General features: G+C 37.1%; 1 protein-coding gene across 1 annotated transcript in view; it reads left to right on the plus strand.

Annotated features, from left to right (window-relative positions):
• Positions 1-3018: 3018 nt before the first annotated feature.
• Positions 3019-20183, plus strand: part of LOC138695213 (cytochrome P450 4C1-like) — a 47623-nt gene continuing 30458 nt past the window's right edge. The window contains exons 1-3 of the mRNA XM_069819673.1: positions 3019-3119; positions 14707-14870; positions 17873-17979. Coding sequence (XP_069675774.1) covers positions 14708-14870; positions 17873-17979 — 270 coding nt within the window. The 5' untranslated portion in view covers positions 3019-3119; position 14707. The remainder of the gene's footprint in view (positions 3120-14706; positions 14871-17872; positions 17980-20183) is intronic.

Consider the following 20183-nt stretch of genomic DNA (forward strand, 5'->3'; position numbering starts at 1 on the left):
TCTTGTTTATATTATTTAGGTTATGTTATAGTTTCTGCTGTATGAGATTATGGATAGTCACGTATCAGAGATTGTTTAATCTAAGCAGATAAATAAATGAAGTGGAATGTATTCTTTTTTAATAAAAAACTAGTCAACTTCTCAAATCGTCAAAGTACGCACCAATCACCAATTTCAGAAAAAAAATAATGAAACGCAAGCAGTGTCTGCCAAAATTCCCAGATATTTCGTAATTTGTGGCATCAGGAATATTTAGATGGCCTACCAGAGAGTCTACAAACAGCAGAGTTGTGACAATGAACACAAACACGGATATTTTACTTGAAGCAAGTGAAACGATAGGTTTGGAAGTAAATACCGAAAAGACAAAGTATATGATTATGTCTCGTGACCAGGATATTGTACGAAATGGAAATATAAAAATTGGATATTTATCCTTCGAAGAGGTGGAAAAATTCAAATATCTTGGAACAACAGTAGTAGTAGTAGTAATAATAATAATAATAATAATAATAATAATAATAATAATAATAATAATAATAATAATCCGTGGCGCTACAGCCCGTGAAGGGCCTAGACCGACCAACCGGCTGCTGGCCTCACACCCACATGTCGAAGCAGAGGTGGACGATCATCCAACCAGAATGGAGGTATCGTGTGGTTAGCACGATGATCCCCCCAGCCGTTATAGCTGGCATTCGCAACCGGATTTCGCTACCTATCGTAGCTCCCCAAGTGCATCACGATGCTGGGTGGGCACCGGTCATGAGAAAATTTCTTCCCCCATGAGGATTCGAACCAGCGCGCATTCCGTGACGCGAGTCCTAGGCAGGATGCCTTAGACCGCGACGCCACGGCGCGGGACTGGAACAACAGTAACAAATATAAATGGCACTTGGGAGGAAATTAAACGCAGAATAAATATGGAAAATGCCTGTTATTATTCGGATGAGAAGCTTCTGTCATCTAGTCTGCTATCAAAATCTGAAAGTTGGGGTTTACAATACTAAAGTAGTACCTATAATCAGAAACTTAGCTACGAAAGTAGAAATGTTACATGTTCACAGAGACACAGAAATCCAATAGACAGATATAGACGTATTCTCACTAGTTGTGGGGTGTGACTTAAAGACCTATGATTTCTTTGCTGTGACAGGATTGTCACTTGTTTCAACTGTAAATATGTAGTTCCAAAACCTCAACTCCGAGAAATCGCCATTTCTTACTGATGCGTCATTCACAGTGAGAGCGACAGATCCGATCGATATGTTATTCATAGCTATGGTGACAAATTCGACCGATATGTGATTCATACCGATGGAGACAGATTCGACTGATATGTGATTCATAGCGATGGCGATATATTCGACCGATATATGACTCATAAAGATGGCGATAGATCCGACCGATATGTGATTCAGAGCGATGACGATAGATCCGAGCGATATGTGATTCATAGCGATGACGCTAGATTCGACCGATATGTGATTCAGAGCGATGGCGATAGATCCGACCGATTTGTGATTCAGAGCGATGACGATAGATCCGACCCATATGTGATTCATAGCGATGGCGATAGATTCGACCGATATGTGATTGAGAGCGATGGCGAAAATGCGACCGATATGTGATTCATAGCGATGACGATAGATTCGACCGATATGTAATTCATATCGATGACGATAGATTCGACCGATATGTGATTCAGAGCGAAGGCGATAGATCCGACCGATATGTGATTCATAGCGATGACGATAGATCCGACCGATATGTGATTCATAGTGATGACGATAGATTCGACCGATATGTGATTCAGAGCGATGGCGACAAATGCGACCGATATGTGATTCATAGTGATGACGATAGACTCGACCGATATGTGACTCAGAGCGATGGGGATAGATCCGACCGATATGTGATTCAGGGCGATGACGATAGATTCGACCGATATGTGCTTCAGAGCGATGGCGATAGATCCGACCGATATGTGATTCATAGTGATGACGATAGACTCGACCGATATGTGACTCAGAGCGATGGGGATAGATCCGACCGATATGTGATTCAGGGCGATGGCTACAGATTCGACCGATGTGTGAGTCATACCGATGGCGACAAATGCGACCGATACGTGATTGATAGCGATGACGACAGATTCGACCGATATGTGATTCATACCGATGGCGACTCATGTACGTATAAGTTATGTGATAGCCAATAATCATCCAAAAACAAAAATCGCACTGTGACAGAATCGCTACTGTCACAGCGAATTTCCGGAGCTGTCACGGGAAAACTGTGTCACACTCCACATCTAATCCTCACAAACGTGACTTTCACACTGCAGTTCTTGGCCCCTCATCCCTAATCTCCAGCACCTGAGTTTTATTCCAGTCTTATTCAATGGCTCCTGTACCCAAGTCTTCGCATAATTGTGAGAAGTGGTTGATGAATTTTTCCTATAACCCTCTATAAGATCAGAATTCTTTTAAGAGTCTTACATCTATGACAAGTGCCGTACCACTTTACTTCATTTACATTTGAAGCCGTGATATCAATTTTATTGTTTTTAAAACCTGTCGTCCTCGGCTGGGATTGAACCTGGTAATCTTAAACCCAACACACCATTGAGGACGTAACCTGTTAGGATCAGTAGCTATTTTCGTTTCTGCACAAGTGGATCTTGGTTCCTCCTCTTTTGAATTTCACTCCAATACAATTCTGGGATGCGCCGAAATCCAGAGCATAAAAAAATGAGTAATAATTAATTATACGCGAGTTCGCTGCGCATTTGGGCATTTCTTTTTCCGAAGAATATGTAAAATTTGTAGTCGTTTCGTATCTCCTTGTAACTTAACACGTATGTATTTGTTGCAATAATTGCCAATGAGGGCGAGGGAAAATGTTATGTAATATATTCATGAGACAATGTTTGTATATTTGGACTCTGGATATTGATTGCGTAAGTATAAACTGTTGACTGGAGGGGGAAAAAACAAGAAGTTGTATATTTTCTGGCAATCGACTTTGCACGCAAGCAATTTTGGGTAGTTGACGACCTTGCACACAAGCCGTACACACTACTTCTGCCTGGACACTTGCAGAATTCACATCCTCAAGTAAGTTACATTTATGCATATCAAAGAACGTACATTACGTGCTATATTACAACATACTTTATTTCTGTACCTTTTTCTTAACAGTTCTGCTAATTTTAAATAAGATAATACACCAGCAGTTGTGTACCACAGACTTGAAGTGGCGTGTGACACAGAATCGTGAAGTTGAATTACATTTGGAGAGTGATCATTAATCAGTCGTCTGTAGACTATGTGATACCCGATATGCTTTTACTCTATTGTGGCGTGCTTAGTGTATAGTGCATTGTAGGTTTGAGGTCCGCAGGGGCACGGGTTGAAAGTCACTTATGCTTGTCGGACTCGGCCCTTAAAGAAACGCAAATCATACTTTTCCGCGAAATATATAGGGTAAACTGTATAGTGATTGACCACTTAAGCTAATGAATAATAAAACAATGAAATAGCGGAAAACAGTGGTAACTTATTGAGAGAAATTTAAAGGCATTGGGTCAAGTGAAGATTCAGAAACAAATCAAAATCAATAAATAAAAGAAAAAAATAAATTTTAATGCAAAGGTAAATTAAATAAACACAACAAGTCCACTTTTACAGTTATTGACCTTCTACTGCACAGTTATTGAATACTCACTTATTAGTGATTGAACAACACATTTTCACAGTTTCCACTTTTTTCTTGTCTGTTTCGTTTCTCTTGTTCTGATCTTTCTCATTAAGAACTCTTTGCCACCGGCGTAGCTCTGTCGGCTATGGTGTTTGCCTGCCGATCCGAAGTTTCGTTCGGACGCAGGTTCAATTCCCGCGTGGGCTGATTACCTGGTTGGGTTTTTTCCGAGGTTTTGCCCAACCGTAAGGCAAATGTCAGGTAATCTATAACGAATTCTCGGCCTCATCTCGCCAAATACCATCTCACGAGCATCAATCCCATCGACGCTAAACAATCTCGTAGTTGATACAGTGTCGTTAAATAACCAAGTTAAAAAATTTTTATAAATAAATAAAAAAGAACTCTTCTCGCTGCCTTTTCTTTCATCTCTTATTCGCTTCCTTTCTTCTCTTGCCTCTTCTTCCATTTTTCTCTTTTGTGCCTTATCAGAAGCAAGTGTGTGTCATTTCTCTGATGTTATTACAAATGGCTTCACCCAGCACTGGGCGAGGACCAAAGAACACTTTTCCTTCAACAGGATAGGCCTGTTTGTTTCTGGACGCTATGGTTGCTTTCAGGACACCAAACTTCTTGGCAGCTTCATTTAAACCAATTCCACTGCGGACAGGTTCTATATCATTTCGTAAAGCTTCCTCTGTATAATGCACTTTACCTGGCTTAGGCATTATAATATAGTATCAGTCCTGTAAAAATCCCCATCATTTAACCGATAACATATACTGTATACAATTGGAGCAAATTGGTCGTTATTCTAACAAATAATTTATAAACGACCAATCACTGTAGTTTGCGGACATTCATTTTATAGTGATTGACCACGGGTATTTTATGTCATATAAAAACTTTTACAAAATAATATTCTGTGGACGGAAACCTTAGGCCTATACCTTTTCTCACATTATGAGTGTAAAAACGAGCACCAGAATTTATGTATTCTTTGCAGAATAAATAAATTATTGTGTGCATTATTCTTAGCAATTACTCTAGTTACTTGCACTTGTTTACGTTCAGTTGCATTTCCAATCGATTTCAGTCCTCTCAGACAACAGACACTAACTCAGTGGGATGAACAGCGACAACTAACCACAAATAAGGGTTGTTACTAGAGGTTTATGCAGTAAAAAGTGAAATCATGATCGTGGTTTATTTACAATATACTTGAAAAAAGGAAGCGGTCAATCACCGTATACTGGTCAATAACTACCTAGTTTACCATAGTATTTAAAAAATGCATAGCCTACACAATTAGATGTACACCCGAACTCATCCAGAACAGCAGGGTACCGGTATCGTAAGTTATTGTTTAGTTCGACTTGTCATTGACACAGAGAATTGGTTACACTGGACAACAGCCACTTCTCGCTAGAGTTAAGACTAACAAATTCTGACTAATCTCGACCTCCTGAATTAAAAAATAACAAGCAAAATGTTCTACCAGTTCGGGTTTGCGAGATGCACAATATCATTAATGTTATTACTTACTTACTTACAAATGGCTTTTAAGGAACCCGAAGGTTCATTGCCGCCCTCACATAAGCCCGCCATCGGTCCCTATCCTGTGCAAGATTAATCCAGTCTTTATCATCACACCCCACCTCCCTCAAATCCATTTTAATATTATCCTCCCATCTACGTCTCGCCCCCCTAAAGGTCTTTTTCCCTCCGGTCTCCCAACTAACACTCTATATGCATTTCTGGATTCGCCCATACGTGCTACATGCCCTGCCCATCTCAAACGTCTGGATTTTAAGTTCCTAATTATGTTAGGTGAAGAATACAATGCGTGCAGTTCTGTGTTGTGTAACTTTCTCCATTCTCCTGTAACTTCATCCCGCTTAGCCCCAAATATTTTCCTAAGCACCTTATTCTCAAACACCCTTAACCTATGTTCCTCTCTCAGAGTGAGAGTCCAAGTTTCACAACCATACAGAAGAACCGGTAATATAACTGTTTCATAAATCTAACTTTCAGATTTTTGGACAGCAGACTGGATGATAAGAGCTTCTCAAGCGAATAATAACACGCATTTCCCATATTTATTCTGCGTTTAATTTCCTCCGGAATGTCATTTATATTTGTTACTGTTGCTCCAAGATATTTGAATTTTTCCACCTCTTCATTAATGTTATATGCATTGTATTTAAAAAATCACCGCATTTGGTGCGTAACTACTTTGTTTTACAAATATGACGATCCATTATGCGAAAACAATATTAATACAAGTAGGCCACCATGTTAGAATCACTTGTAGAATCGGAAATTGTTTTATTAACCTTTTACGACTCTATTTGGAAGAGAGGAAACAGGTTCGCGGTATGAATTTGCTTGAGTTTACCTGATTTTACTTGAGATGTGCATTTATTTCACTGTGAGCTTTAATGACTGTCCTGTAGTTTATATTTTGCAATAGAGACCACCTTTTCAAAACGGCTTCTAGAAGCGAAAATTGTTTTATTGCCCTTTTCGATTTCATTTGGAGAGGGAGAAACAGATTCGCTATATGAAATCGCTTCAGTTTACCAGGAAATTTATGTGGTGTTAGTATTCTGTGTAAGAGGTTTATTTCTTTAAAGTGTGCTTTAATGGTAATATTAAAATTACGAATAGTTTATATATGCGGATTTGAAGGTTGTAGCATTGTTTCTTGGAATGCAATTAGGCTACACAATATTTTGCTGCTTTCTGTGGGAATGGAACAGTCGCGCTCGAGATAAGCATTATAAAATAAAACGACAATCACTACAGCCAGGGAAGAAATATATTGTATATGAATCCCTTGTACATCAAAGTAAAGTAATTTTACCCCCTTCACATAGGGTTAATAAAGAATTTTGTTAAAGGGATGAATCATAAAACTGAAGGATTTAAATTTGTCCAGGAAAAATTTCCTGCTATTAGTGACTCTAAAATAAAAAAGAGGGAGTTTTCAATAGACCACAAATTAGAGAAATAATGGAGGACAATCACTTCGAATCTTTGTTGGAAGGAAATTGTGCAAAATTTACTGTTGGCGAATGAAACTAGGGTTGTAACATGTGCCTGAAAATTCACTTAATTCACTTCCATCTTGACTTCTTCCCCGAGAATTGTGACGATTTCAGTGATGAACATGGTGAGCGCTTTCATCAAGAAATTTCAACTAAGGAAAAAAGATACCAAGAACAGTGCAGTACCAATATGCTAGCAGACTACTGTTTAACTTTATCTCGTTATTTACCTGATGCCCAGATAAAAGAAAATGCAGAAGAAGAAAGCAGTAATCTTCTGAGCAGTGACTATTTAACCTCATTGTCATATAAAAAAATGTTATGTTTTATTTAACGACGCTCGCAACTGCGGAGGTTATATAAGCGTCGCCGGATGTGCGGGAATTTTGTCCCGCAAGAGTTCTTTTACATGCCAGTAAATCTACTGACATGAGCCTGTCGCATTTAAGCACACTTAAATGCCATCGACCTGGCCCGGGATCGAACCCGCAACCTTGGGCATAGAAGGCCAGCGCTATACCAACTCACCAACCAGGTCGACACTGTCATATAAAATAGTAGTTTGGATAGATATAAATTCAAAAATTTCTCGAAAACTGTAACCAACAACTGTTTTTATTGTCATAATCGTATGCAGGAGGCTCAAATTATATAGAAAACATGCCCAGCGCAAAAATAAAAGTTAAAATTTGTTACGCAGTGTTATTTGTTTTACGTGGGAGAGTGGTAGATTAATCTTTCTCATTCTCCTGCTGGAGTGATATCTCTCGCAACTGTTCCTGACCCATGTGATCTCTAGCCTCTGCTTTATCTGCTAATCTTCGGATTTCGGTTGGAGTTCGGTTCTGGTTCAGCTCGGGCCGGGCCTAAGAATTTCGGCCCGTGCAGACATCTACTGTCGAAGCCAAGTCCCCACACTGGGACTGCCAGCTGCGCGGAAGATACGACTGGACCCAAATTGAAGCGATCGCGCGCCGCCATCTTGAGGCGGACGGAAAGCAATGCTGATAGAACGCAATCGTAAAACAAACTAAGATTTATTACTATACAACAAAAAAAAAAAACAACCAAACATAAGCCTAAGAGTAACAAGGATAAAGACAAATATAAATAGTAAAACGTAAATACCTGCATTGTTGTGGTATAACATCAAATAACCAAAGATATTAATCCTGCAACTGTCAGTCAATAATCTTCGTCGTCTTTGTGACTTGGGCGTATTTATATTTACATAATTCATCATATCCGTAGGATGGGCTTCCTGAAATATATTTCAATAACCGAGTGAGAACATTTTAAAATAATCTGGCACATTGTGTGAATCTTGCGGTCGTGAAAAATAGCGGACGAAAAGTAATGCTGATAGAACGGAACCGCAAAAAGACACTAACGTAAGATTTATTACTATAGCATAAAAAACAACCAAATATAAGCTAAAAGAGTAACAAGGATAAAAACAAATATAAACAGTGAAAAGTAATCACCTGCATTCCTGTAGTAGTCTACAAAGCAAATAATTGAAGAAACTGGAACTGTCAGTCAGTAATCGTTATCTTTGTGAACAACAACTGTTATGCTAAAACTGTCAATTAAAAATTATTGTCTTCGTGATTAGGCCTATTCATATTTATAATCTGTACCGATGGGGTTCCTGAAATATTTAATTAATCAAGTTAGGACATTAACTTAATCTTGCACACTGTGTGCTTTTTGCTTAGGCCTAATCTATACTAATAATAAATCTGTAGCCAAAATTTTTCTGGTAATTTTCGATTTTCCAAAAATAATTGGTGTTAACATGTAGGCCTATAATTAACCATCCTGAAACCGAAAATCGCTTTTTTTTTTTTTTTAATTTTTGTTTGTATGTCTGTCTGTCTTGTCTATCTGGATGTTTGTTACCTTTTCACGCGATAATGGTTGAACGGATTTCGATGAAAATTGGAATATAAATTAAGTTCGTCATAACTTAGATTTTAGGCTATATGACATTCAAAATACGTTATTTAAAAGGGGGGTTATAAGGGGACCTGAATTAAATAAATCGAAATATCTCCCTTATTATTGATTTTTGTGAAAAACGTTACATAACAAAAGTTTCTTTAAAAATGATTTCTGATGAGTTTAATTCTGTGCAAAATTTTGATAGGACAGATATTTAAGGATATACAAGACTTTTAAAATAACAATATAATACATTTTCACCGCCGCCTCAGATTATAGCGTTGTTGTTCCTGCAATAACTGCTATGTGCAAAATATAAATTTTTTGAGTAGGAAAAAAAACACATTTATTCATTCCATGGCAATGGTACATCGTGAATTCTTACATTTTCGAAAGAAAGAAATATAATTAAATACCACTATAAGTTATATGCTGTATCACTATTTAAGTTATTTGAAGGGTTCAGAACCATAGTGGGCCAAGCACCATTTACTGAAGATGTAGAAAACAATGGTTAAAATTAAGTTATTACCATAATTCAATGGAAACATATAGTAATATAAAGTTTACACATTAAAAATAAATGATACGTCAATCTTCATTAAACCATAGTTGCATGTAATAACAAATAGGAAACATGATCAAAATGATCGCATTTTAATTGTTTAAATACAATTTAAATCAAGTAACAATTAAACGATTTATCCTTATATCAAACACGAATGTTCCCTGGATCAAACGTCCTATTTTAATTATTTAATTACTTTATATTTATTTCTAACAGGTGCAGCGGAGCGCACGGGTACGGCTAGTAATAAATATTTCAATAAACAAGGAAATGCATCAACTGTTATTACTAAATCGAATATGTGCAAGAATGTCAAAATATTGTAACTAGGCCATATTTAGATAGTATGAAAATACTTAACCAGATTTATTTTGTACTCACCTATTTATTTATATATAAAATTGATTTAGAGAGATGCTGTCTAACTATCTTCTTGTGCAAAGCAATACTGGTGGTGAATTGATGGTATAAATTTATCGCGTTTAACAGCAGATAACCATTTACTGAGAAGCTCAGGCTTTTGCAATGGAAACCTAAAAAGAAAGTTTGCGCTTACTCCTATAAAACATTCTCTTCTATTAACACAATAAATATGTACTAATGTTCTCAGTCATTTTACAATATCCTAATACAATATATGTAACTGACTTACTTGTGAAAAGAAATTTCCGAATCCTTCTTACGTCGATTCGTATGCGGCACAACTATGCACCATGATTCCACGTACGGAATTTATATAGTAGTACGATGAAAATAAATGATAAAAGAACACTATTTGTACAGTTGTATGCAGCGTAAGACCACACGATGGTTTCACTTATAACAAAGAAATATGATTAAAATACTATATAAACACTATTTGTATAGGCCTCATATGTAGCACAGTAGTAGGCCTACACTGTGATTTCACGTACTGTATATCACAGGAGAACGATTCATTTAAACTATATAAACACTATATACACACACACTATTGATTAAATTAATACGCACTTACTCCTAACACATTCAATAATACTGAATAACCTTCTATGTTATTTCAAATTAGGCGGAATCGTGATGTAAACATATTGTAGTCACATGGTACTCACCCTCAAGATGGAGATCAATTTTTGGTCGAGGAACAGCGCTCGTAGTGAGTCTAGGTTAAACTAAAAAACGTCTTTTGTCGACGCATCTGAAGTCAAGCGACAAAAGCATCGCATTAGTTTTCCATGTCGGCCACCGGTATTGTACACCGAATCCAAATAAATATAAAAGAAATAAAAGAAAACTTTAAATGAAAAATTATGCAACTTATGAATGAATGAATGAAATGAATGAAATGAAATTAAATGAATGAAATAGCCTATTAGTGTTCCTTAGAAGGACTAAGGCCTCCTGCAAGAGGGAAAGCTCTGACTCCGTTTTGCTCACGTGTCGAGCTAGTCCACGTGGGAGGAGTTGTGTACTACACATCGACAATTATGACTAAATATTAACACTTTGTCACTTAATTATAACTAAGATATTCAACACTTTTGTCATTTAGGATTGTACTCATTGCTGTTAGTCTGTTCTGCACGTTAGTTATCACATTAGAATATTTAGGCTTTGTCATTCATGTGAATTCAGTTCCTACTCATTGGTCTACGTTTAATTCGCACTAAATTAACATATTAGGATATGTATCACTTTGTTCTTGGGATGCGTTGTCTCTACTCAACTAGCTGTCGTCCTAGCTCCTTCCATCCTCTCCTACCCCTGCTCCAGTGTGTTCCGATCTGCTGCCTGAAGGAGTCAGCCCATCTGACTCTCGGCCTTCCCGGTCTTCTCTTTCCTTGGTAAGGGTCCCAAGTAGTTGTTATTTGCGCCCATCTATTCCCCTGCAGCCTTGCCACATGTCCTCCCCATCTCCATTTTATCCTTGCCGCTTCATGAACTATGTTCTTGGAGGATGGGATTTCTTGCAACCTCTTGTTGTTAATCCTGTCCTTCAAAGATATGCCGAGTATTTTCCTCTCCATTCCCTTTTGGCATACTGCTAGGGTGTTTTTCTGTCTAGCTGTGAGGGCCCACGTTTGGCAGCCGTACAAAAGGATTGGAAAGATACAGGTGGTGAGTGCTTGGAGTCTGAGGTTCCTATTTAGTGACTTGTTTTGTAGTATGAATTTAGATTAATGCCCAGAAGGCTTTCCACGCTTGCGTCACTCTTCTTTTGATTTCTTTTTCCATCCTGCTGGTGAGTGAAACTAATTGTCCTAGGTATAAAATATATATATATATATATATATATATATATATATATATATTCATCCACATAGTTCAGTTCAGTTCCTTCGAGTTTGATTGGTATTGGTGCTTTGTTGGTCATAAGTTGTGTCTTACTGAAGTTCATTTCCAGGCCTGTTGACTTGCTTATCTCGTTTAATTCCCGAAGCATTTGTTGAAGTATGCAACTTATATCACTACCCAAAAAATAATACAAAATAATACAGGTGGGAAGGGACCGATGAATCAAACTTTAAGAGGTGATTCCACACATTAAATGTAACGATACTTTTATTACCCTTTTTCTTGGATGAAGCACCGTTAAGCAGGAAAGAAATAGTCTGTGTCCAATGTTTGCAGCGCTCTATTGCGGTAATGGCCCGAGAGAAATGGCTGATTGCTATACAAGCAGATAGGTAAAAATAATCAGAACAGTTAATGTCTTGAATCTTTATATATATATATATATATATATATATATTGCAAATCAAACCGTTTAACTATGAATTTAAATTAAATAATTGCGAAAACCGTTAAAGTAAATCTTGCAACGTAGCGCACTATAGCCCGTCAACGACTGAGTAAAGCAGAGGAGGTGGGGAAGGTAAGGAGTGCAGGCCGCTCATTGCAGAGTAAAGTTATTGCAGTAGCCGTGATGTTGCCAAATGCTTTAAAGAAACATAACGATTTACTCTAAAACGGTGAATGTTAGAAAAAAAAACTTATTTAGATTTTTCAAATTTCTCATCACCTATTACCAGTTTCATTCTGGTGCAGAAGATACCATCCACCCTGTATACTATCTGCATGCCGATAAACACAAATGGGATTTGTGTAGGACAGATACGTTGTCAAGACAGACTTTCTCGTGGCACTCTTATTTCCTGTGCCATTGATAATCATTTTTCTCTTGACTTTGTTTCATAAATTGAATATAAATAACTTAAGTTATCGGATCAAATACAAAGATGATGAGCTAGTTGTTAATGGTAGTAGTAGTAGTAGTAGTAGACAGAAGCGGTAGTGAAAGTGGTAGTAGTAATAGTAGTAAAAGCACTAGTATTGGCAGTAGTAGTAGCATCAATGGTAGCAGTATTAATAGTAGTAGCAGTAGTAGTAGTAGTAGACAGAAGCGGTAGTGAAAGTGGTAGTAGTAATAGTAGTAAAAGCACTAGTATTGGCAGTAGTAGTAGCATCAATGGTAGCAGTATTAATAGTAGTAGCAGTAGTAGTAGTAGTAGACAGAAGCGGTAGTGAAAGTGGTAGTAGTAATAGTAGTAAAAGCACTAGTATTGGCAGTAGTAGGAGCATCAATGGTAGCAGTATTAATAGTAGCAGTAGTAGTAGTAGTAGTAGTAGACAGAAGCGGTAGTGACAATGGGAGTAGTAATAGTAGTAAAAGTACTAGTATTGGCAGTAGTAGTAGCATCAATGGTAGCAGTATTAATAGTAGCAGTAGTGGTAGTAGTAGTAGTTGTAGTAGTAGTAGCGACAGTAGTAGAAGTAGTAGTAGCGGCAGAAGTAGAGGCAGTAGCAGTAGTAGAATTAGTATGAGCAGTGGGATCAGCAGTAGCAGAAGTAGTAACAGCAGCAGTAGCAGCAGTAGAATTTGTGACAGTACTTGTAACAGTAGTAGAATTAGTAGCAGCAGGAGTAGTAGAAGTAATAACAGCAGGAGCAGTAGTACAATTAGTAACAGCATTAGTAGCAGCAGTAGCAGTAGTAGTAGAATTAGTAACAACAGTACCAGCAGTAGTAGTACCAGCTATAGAATTAGTAGTATTTTATTTAGCAATGCTTTCTACGTTAGATGTTATTCATCGTCGTAATCGAATGGATGAGAAGTGGTCCACAAATTTTACCTGCGACCCTCTATAAAGAACGGTTCTTTTACGAGTCGTAAATCTACAACACGGAACTCCAGCTATACTTCCCTCCCGGAAGATGCTATACTCGGGATTTTATCGCAGATTTCAGGTCTGTGGAACGCAAGAGCTATAGATTTTCTTTTAGGAATAAAGCATTTAAAGAATTCTCAGTCAAACGTTGTATACATCTTTCAATTGTGTGTGCAGTGGCGCTTTCTTGTTAGAACCATACGTACTGCATACATGGTTTCATATTCTTGAATTTGGCCAATGGAAATGTACAGAATGCTACAGAAATAACGCTGACTATTAATTGTTTCATTTCACAGTATTGCTGGTAACTTGAGAACTTCACCTTTATTATTTTCTATTTATATTAATGATATTTCTTCTAATCTAACATACTGCCGACATCATATTTATGCTCACGACATACAAATCTATCTGCATACTCGACCTAACTACATAAATGACGCTATAACTAAAGTTAATGATGACTTGAATTCAATATCCTTATGGTCAAAAACGGACAGACTTAATTTAAATGCAAGTAAATCGCAGGATATCTTAATAGAACATCAATGATCGAAATGTGACAAACAAAATTTGTCACCGATAATTGTAAATAATATTACTATTGCATACAGCTCGACTGTGAAGAACCTTGGCATTTATATGGATTGTCACCTGGAATGGAATGAACAAGTGATTCACACTTCTAAAAAAATATTTTCTATTATTCACTCATTAAAACGACTGAAGCACTTTCTTCCTCATAAACTAAAATTAATTCTTGTACAAACAAACACTCGTGATGCCACACTTCGACTTTGTGATATTAGCTATATTAAGTAACCTAAATGCAAATTTGAGCAGCAGGCTACAACGTGTGCATAATGCGTGCGTCCGTTATACTCGTATTTGCAATATTCGTAAATATGATCATGTTTCCCCGTCTTTCCAAAGTCTGTCTTGGCTAAGGTAAGTGATCGAGAAGCCATGCATTCTCTTATTCTCTTATTTCAAATTTTGCGCATCATAAGTAATGTTTTTGATGTCAAGATATATCAATGTTTCGGAATATAAGAATGATCAGTACAATATAGAAATAGGTACTTTATGTGCCTATTTAGTTTAGCTGTAATTTACGTATGTCTTCTAAACGATAACGCATGAATATGAACTACATTCGTAGCACGATCAATACCAAATTGTTACGAGATGCGTAAACTGTATCACCACTGCGACATCGTTTATTATTCTTGCATTATCATATGACAACTTATTCTTGTAAATGGACTTTCAATGTTGATTGTTGTTACAGGATGCTGGTCACAGTTCTTAGTGTCCTCTTGGTAGGTTTAATGGCATTACTCGCATATTATCGAGTCAAGAATCGGGCTACAATCGAGCTGGTGGAGAAGATTCCCGGACCAAAAACGATCCCCGTGCTGGGCAACCTCTTGGACTTCGGGCTTCATGCAGAGAGTAAGAATTTGCAAACAACTTTGTGCAATATAAGTGTATGTGAATTTATGGAAACAATTATTTTTTTTTTCCTTTCAATAGGAAGGCCAAAAATAGCATAGAATTAAACTTCAAACTATCTCCGTGCTCACAGACATTGACTGAAAAGAAACCAAAGCACACTTGTTACTTTCGATGCAGTTGTTTTCAGAAGAGTACATCATTATTAAACTGAATTGTAAGATAATAAGATTAGTTACTTCCGGTTTCTCACTTATAAAAGGGTTTCATTCAACAGCAATGAATACATAAAGTGCAATCAACCAATTTTAATAAGCAATAAATAAGCTTAAATGTATATACTCCGTATATGTACAGTATGTACTTCTGTAAACTGGTGCATGACGTCACTCCTTCCCCAAGCTAGCGAGCGACCGAGAGGGAGTTCACGTAGCATGTTGTGCTCCCTCTCCCACGTGCATAAGGTTTAAGGCCCATTCACAATGAAAATTAAACATAACGTAAGCGTTAACTTAAGAATATAAACGCTACGGTAAAATCAAGAAGTCATACCATCATTCACGATGGGAACATAAACATAACAGCAAACATACTTGGTAACCATGGAAACATAACAACGACGCCATTTCCTCATATTCTGTCCTATACTTCAGCGCTCTACGATTGTGTTCTGTTTGCAAAGTTTGGAGTTTGCGAACTTTCATGTTAACGTCTTACGGTAATGTTTATGTCAATGCTTATGTGAATCACTGTGAACTGATCCCATGCAAACTTCTGTGTTTATGTTACGGTTATGTTTAATTTTCATTGTGAATGGGCCCTTATGCTTACGTGATTTGCAAACGGAACACAATCGTGGAGCGCTGAAGTATACGACAAAATATGAGGAAATGGCGTCGTTGTTATGTTTCCATGGTTACCAAATATGTTTGCGGTTATGTTTATGTTCCCATCGTGAATGATAGTATGACTTCTTGATTTTACCGTAAAGTTTATATTCTTAAGTTAACGCTTACGTTATGTTTAATTTTCATTGTGAATTAGCCTTTATTTTGCGTTTGGCACTCTACATATTCCAAGGACAGAATCCTCCTGAGTCCTGAGAGTATAGTATACTATACTTCATACATGATTATGACATAAGTTGTATGTGCAGGGATCTGAAGTATAGTATTTTTTTTTAAATTTTATTGGGTTATTTTACGACGCTGTGTCAACATCTAGGTCATTTAGCGTCTGAATGAAATGAAGGTGATAATGCCGGTGAAATGAGTCCGGGGTCCAACACCGAAAGTTACCCAGCATTTGTTCGTATTGGGTTGAGGGAAAACCCCGGAAAAAACCTGAACCAGGTAACTTGCCCCGACCGGGAATCGAACCCGGGCCACCTAGTTTCGCGGCCAGACAGGCTCACCGTTACTCCACAGGTGTGGACAAGTATAGTAATAATTTACCTGTATTTGTGCCGTAAGTGTAACCTGCAGATTTTTTTCATAAATTTTCCTCACATTAGTGACTTCTTTTAAACTGTAGCATTCTTTTGACCTTCATTGGTCTCTTCCCCAAAGGCGTTTCTATGAAAATCCTTTTGCTCTTCTTCCTTCTGCAGCTCTTAGCACATGCGCAATCCATTGCAGTTTTCTTGCTTTAATTGTGGTTACAGTATCATGTTCATAAATCATAAATTTCTTTATTCTGTAATTTCCTACAATTCACGAAAATATCTACATCTCGAACTGCTCTCAAAACTGTTCTTTAAAATAAATTTCAATTTATTCTCATTGTTTTTGTGAGTATGTATGTCTTACAAGCATAGACTGGAACAGGTACGCAATTCTTTTTGTAATTAATTTACTCTTTAATATATCGGGAAACGCATAATAATATATTTTTGTTTTATGTATAGGGCATCAATTTTATTTCTTGCTTTACATTATTGTCATAAGTAATTAATGTCCCTAAGTATTAATTAAACTCGTTTACTTACTTTTTCATATATGTCTGTGATATTATACCTGTTATTATTCGGTTTAGAAGCTTATATAATCCAGTATGCTCTCAAAAAAGTTGAAAGTTAGAATATTACTGCTTGTTCTGTATGGTTGTGAAACTTGGACTCTCACTTCGGGAGGAAGAGATGTTAAGGGTGTTTGAGAATAAGGTGCTTAGAAAAATATTTGGTGCTAAGAGGGATGAAGTTACAAGAGAATGAAGAAAATTACACAACACAGAATTGTACGCATTGTATTCTTCACATTAAATCCAGATGTTTGAGATGGGCAGGGTAATTAGCACGTATGGGCGAATCCAGAACTGCATGTAGAGTGTTAGTTGAGGTGTCGGAGGAAAAAAAAAACTTTTGTAGAGGCTAAGACGTAGATGGGAGGATAATATGAAAATGGATTTGAGAGAGGTGGGCTATAATGGTAGGGACTGGATTAATCTTGCTTATGCGAGGGCGGCAATGAACCCGGAGCTTCATTTCCGCCCTCACATAAGTCCGCCATCGGTCCCTATCCTGAGCACGATTTAGAAAATACATAATAGTAAAAAAAAAAACAAAAACAAAACGAGCAACACAAACGAAAGAAAGAAAGATATATAATAGATGCTATAATATAATATTGCAGTAAATATTAGTGCCAAATATCAATATAATAGTGTAAAATTGTTTAAAAACTAGAGTAAAAAGACTATAATACACTTATTCATAATTTAAGTACCTAAGGAAATATAGTTTTTTTTTTAAATTGTATGAAATTTCTTAATGGATAAACTGAAATCTAATATTTAACAATATACAAGTATTTCGAAGTAAGCTTTATGTGAATACGTTTCATGTCCCTCACATCAGATATAATTTTTATTATTTCAGTACACGTACTGTACATTGCCTATCGACCTACTTTAACATTTGTAGGCCTATAACATCTATACAATTTCTACAGACATTTCAGTAAATGTAAATATATGCTGTTTTATGACTGTTTTTCTTTTTTCAGAGTATTGGAAAGTAATAGAAGTCCAAGCCCTATCTAATGGAGATATATTCAGGATGTGGATTGGTACAAAAGTCCTTGTTTTCGTCTGGAGTCCTAAATACGTTGAGGTAATGTACAGTTGTCAAAAGAAGAAATGGCAGCTCTCTAGAAGCAAAGTTCTCTTCGGGTATCTTCGCTACATTTCGGAGACAGGCGATGTTACAGGTTGTTGGACCACGTTGCCTGATATCTACAGTTATAATTAAAGTGTTCTCTGTTACTTTATAGCGTAATGATAGGGTTCCGGCCTGGTACCCGTGAGACCCTGCGTTCGAACACAACCTAGTGCTTTTTATGTCCTTTTTTGTTTTGTTTTTAAGAGAGAGAGAGTGAGAGAATATATATATAATTGTTCCTGTCTCTTTTATGATTATTTTATTAATTAACATCAGGTTCATGAATTTATTATGCCATGACTTTATCATTATTTAGTATGAAGTCGACCTGGTTGGCGAGTTGGTATAGCGCTGGCCTTCTATGCCCAAGGTTGCGGGTTCGATCCCGGCCCAGGTCGATGGCATTTAAGTGTGCTTAAATGCAACAAGCTCATGTCAGTAGATTTACTGACATGTAAAAGAACTCCTGCGGGACAAAATTCCGGCATATCCGGCGACGCTGATATAACCTCTGCAGTTGCGAGCGTCGTTAAATAAAACATAACATTTTTTTTATTATAACACTATGGCTGCAAATAGAAGCAAAGAAAAAAAAAAGAGTTTATTCTCAACAATAATATCTTTCGTGGCATAAACAAAACAAACTTACTGGCGTCTGCCTCGGAACATTCAAACAATTAAGCGTTCAAAAAACAAAACAAAAAGTCAAATTCCCCACATCTCGATCACATCTTGCAGTCCAGTGGGCATGGAATCAACTAGTCTTTTCAAATAGCGACTGTTCTCAGCCACGATATTCCAGGCATCCAGGACATATATACATATATGTACTGTTCATGGGCAGATATTTCACTGCAAACCCAGCATTCTCCAATCTTTCCTATTTTCTGCCTTCCTCTTAAGTCTCCGCATATGATCCACATATCTTAATGTCGTCTATTATTTGATATCTTCTTCTGCCCCGAACTCTTCTCCCGTTCACCATTCCTTCCAGTGCATCCTTTAGTAGGCAGTTTCTTCTCAACCAGTGACATAACAATTCCTTTTCCTCTTTCTAATCAGTTTCAGCATCATTCTTTCTTCACCCATTTTTTCCAACACAACGTCATTTCTTATTCTGTCTGTCCACTTCACACTCACCATTCTTCTCCACATCCACATTTTAAATTTTTATATTCGTTTCTCTTCATTTCGTCGTAATGCCCATGTTTCCTCCCCATACAATGCCACACTCTACACAAAGCACTTCACTAGTCTCTTCCTTAATTCTTTTTCCAGAGGTCCGCAGAAGATACTCCTATTTCTATATTGCGAATTTTTTAAATAAATAAATTATGTAGACAAGAAACTAAATTTGGATAGGCCTAAAACTGAGCATCGGTCGATCGTAAAGTATCTATTTCTGAAAGGATTGTCCGGTAAAGAATTTTTTTCGGATATAGTGGCTGCATTAAAGAATCGCTGTCCTTCATATGCCACCATAAAAACGAGTTGCGAAATTTATAGGAGAAAGAACGGAGATGGAAGGTATACACCGTGTTGGAAGACCTGTTCTACAATCACTCCAGGAAATATCGATGCCGTAAATGTAACCCTAAATGCCTGAACGCTGATTAATAACGACTCTAGAGTGACAACTTTCAAGTTGCTTCTCCGCCAATTTAAATGCGATTCTTCTAACTTTTTGGATCATATTGCAATTATGGTCGAAATATGGGTCCATCATTACGATTCCGAAACAAAAGAACAATAAAAAATGAAACACTCTGGTTCTCCCCGTCCAAAGAAATTGTGTGCTGTAAGTTAGACATGAAAGTTCCTGGCGTCAGTTTTTTTTAAGACAGAATAATTATGATATAGGCCTACCACTTAGAACAAGGCAAATTTTGTCGGGAGCGTATTATTCTTCATTATTAACTAACTTTGGAGAAAAATTATGGAGAAACGTGGTGGTAAAACTACCAGACTTGTGCTATTTTTGCAAGGGTTTTTTATTGGGTTATTTTACGACGCTGTATCAACATCTAGGTTATTTAGCGTCTGAATGAAATGAAGGTGATAATGCCGGTGAAATGAGTCCGGAGTCCAGCACCGAAAGTTACCCAGCATTTGCTCGTGTTGGGTTGAGGGAAAACCCCGAAAAAAAACCTCAACCA

The sequence above is a fragment of the Periplaneta americana genome, chromosome 2 (genome assembly GCF_040183065.1).
Source record: "Periplaneta americana isolate PAMFEO1 chromosome 2, P.americana_PAMFEO1_priV1, whole genome shotgun sequence".
Taxonomy (NCBI): domain Eukaryota; kingdom Metazoa; phylum Arthropoda; class Insecta; order Blattodea; family Blattidae; genus Periplaneta; species Periplaneta americana.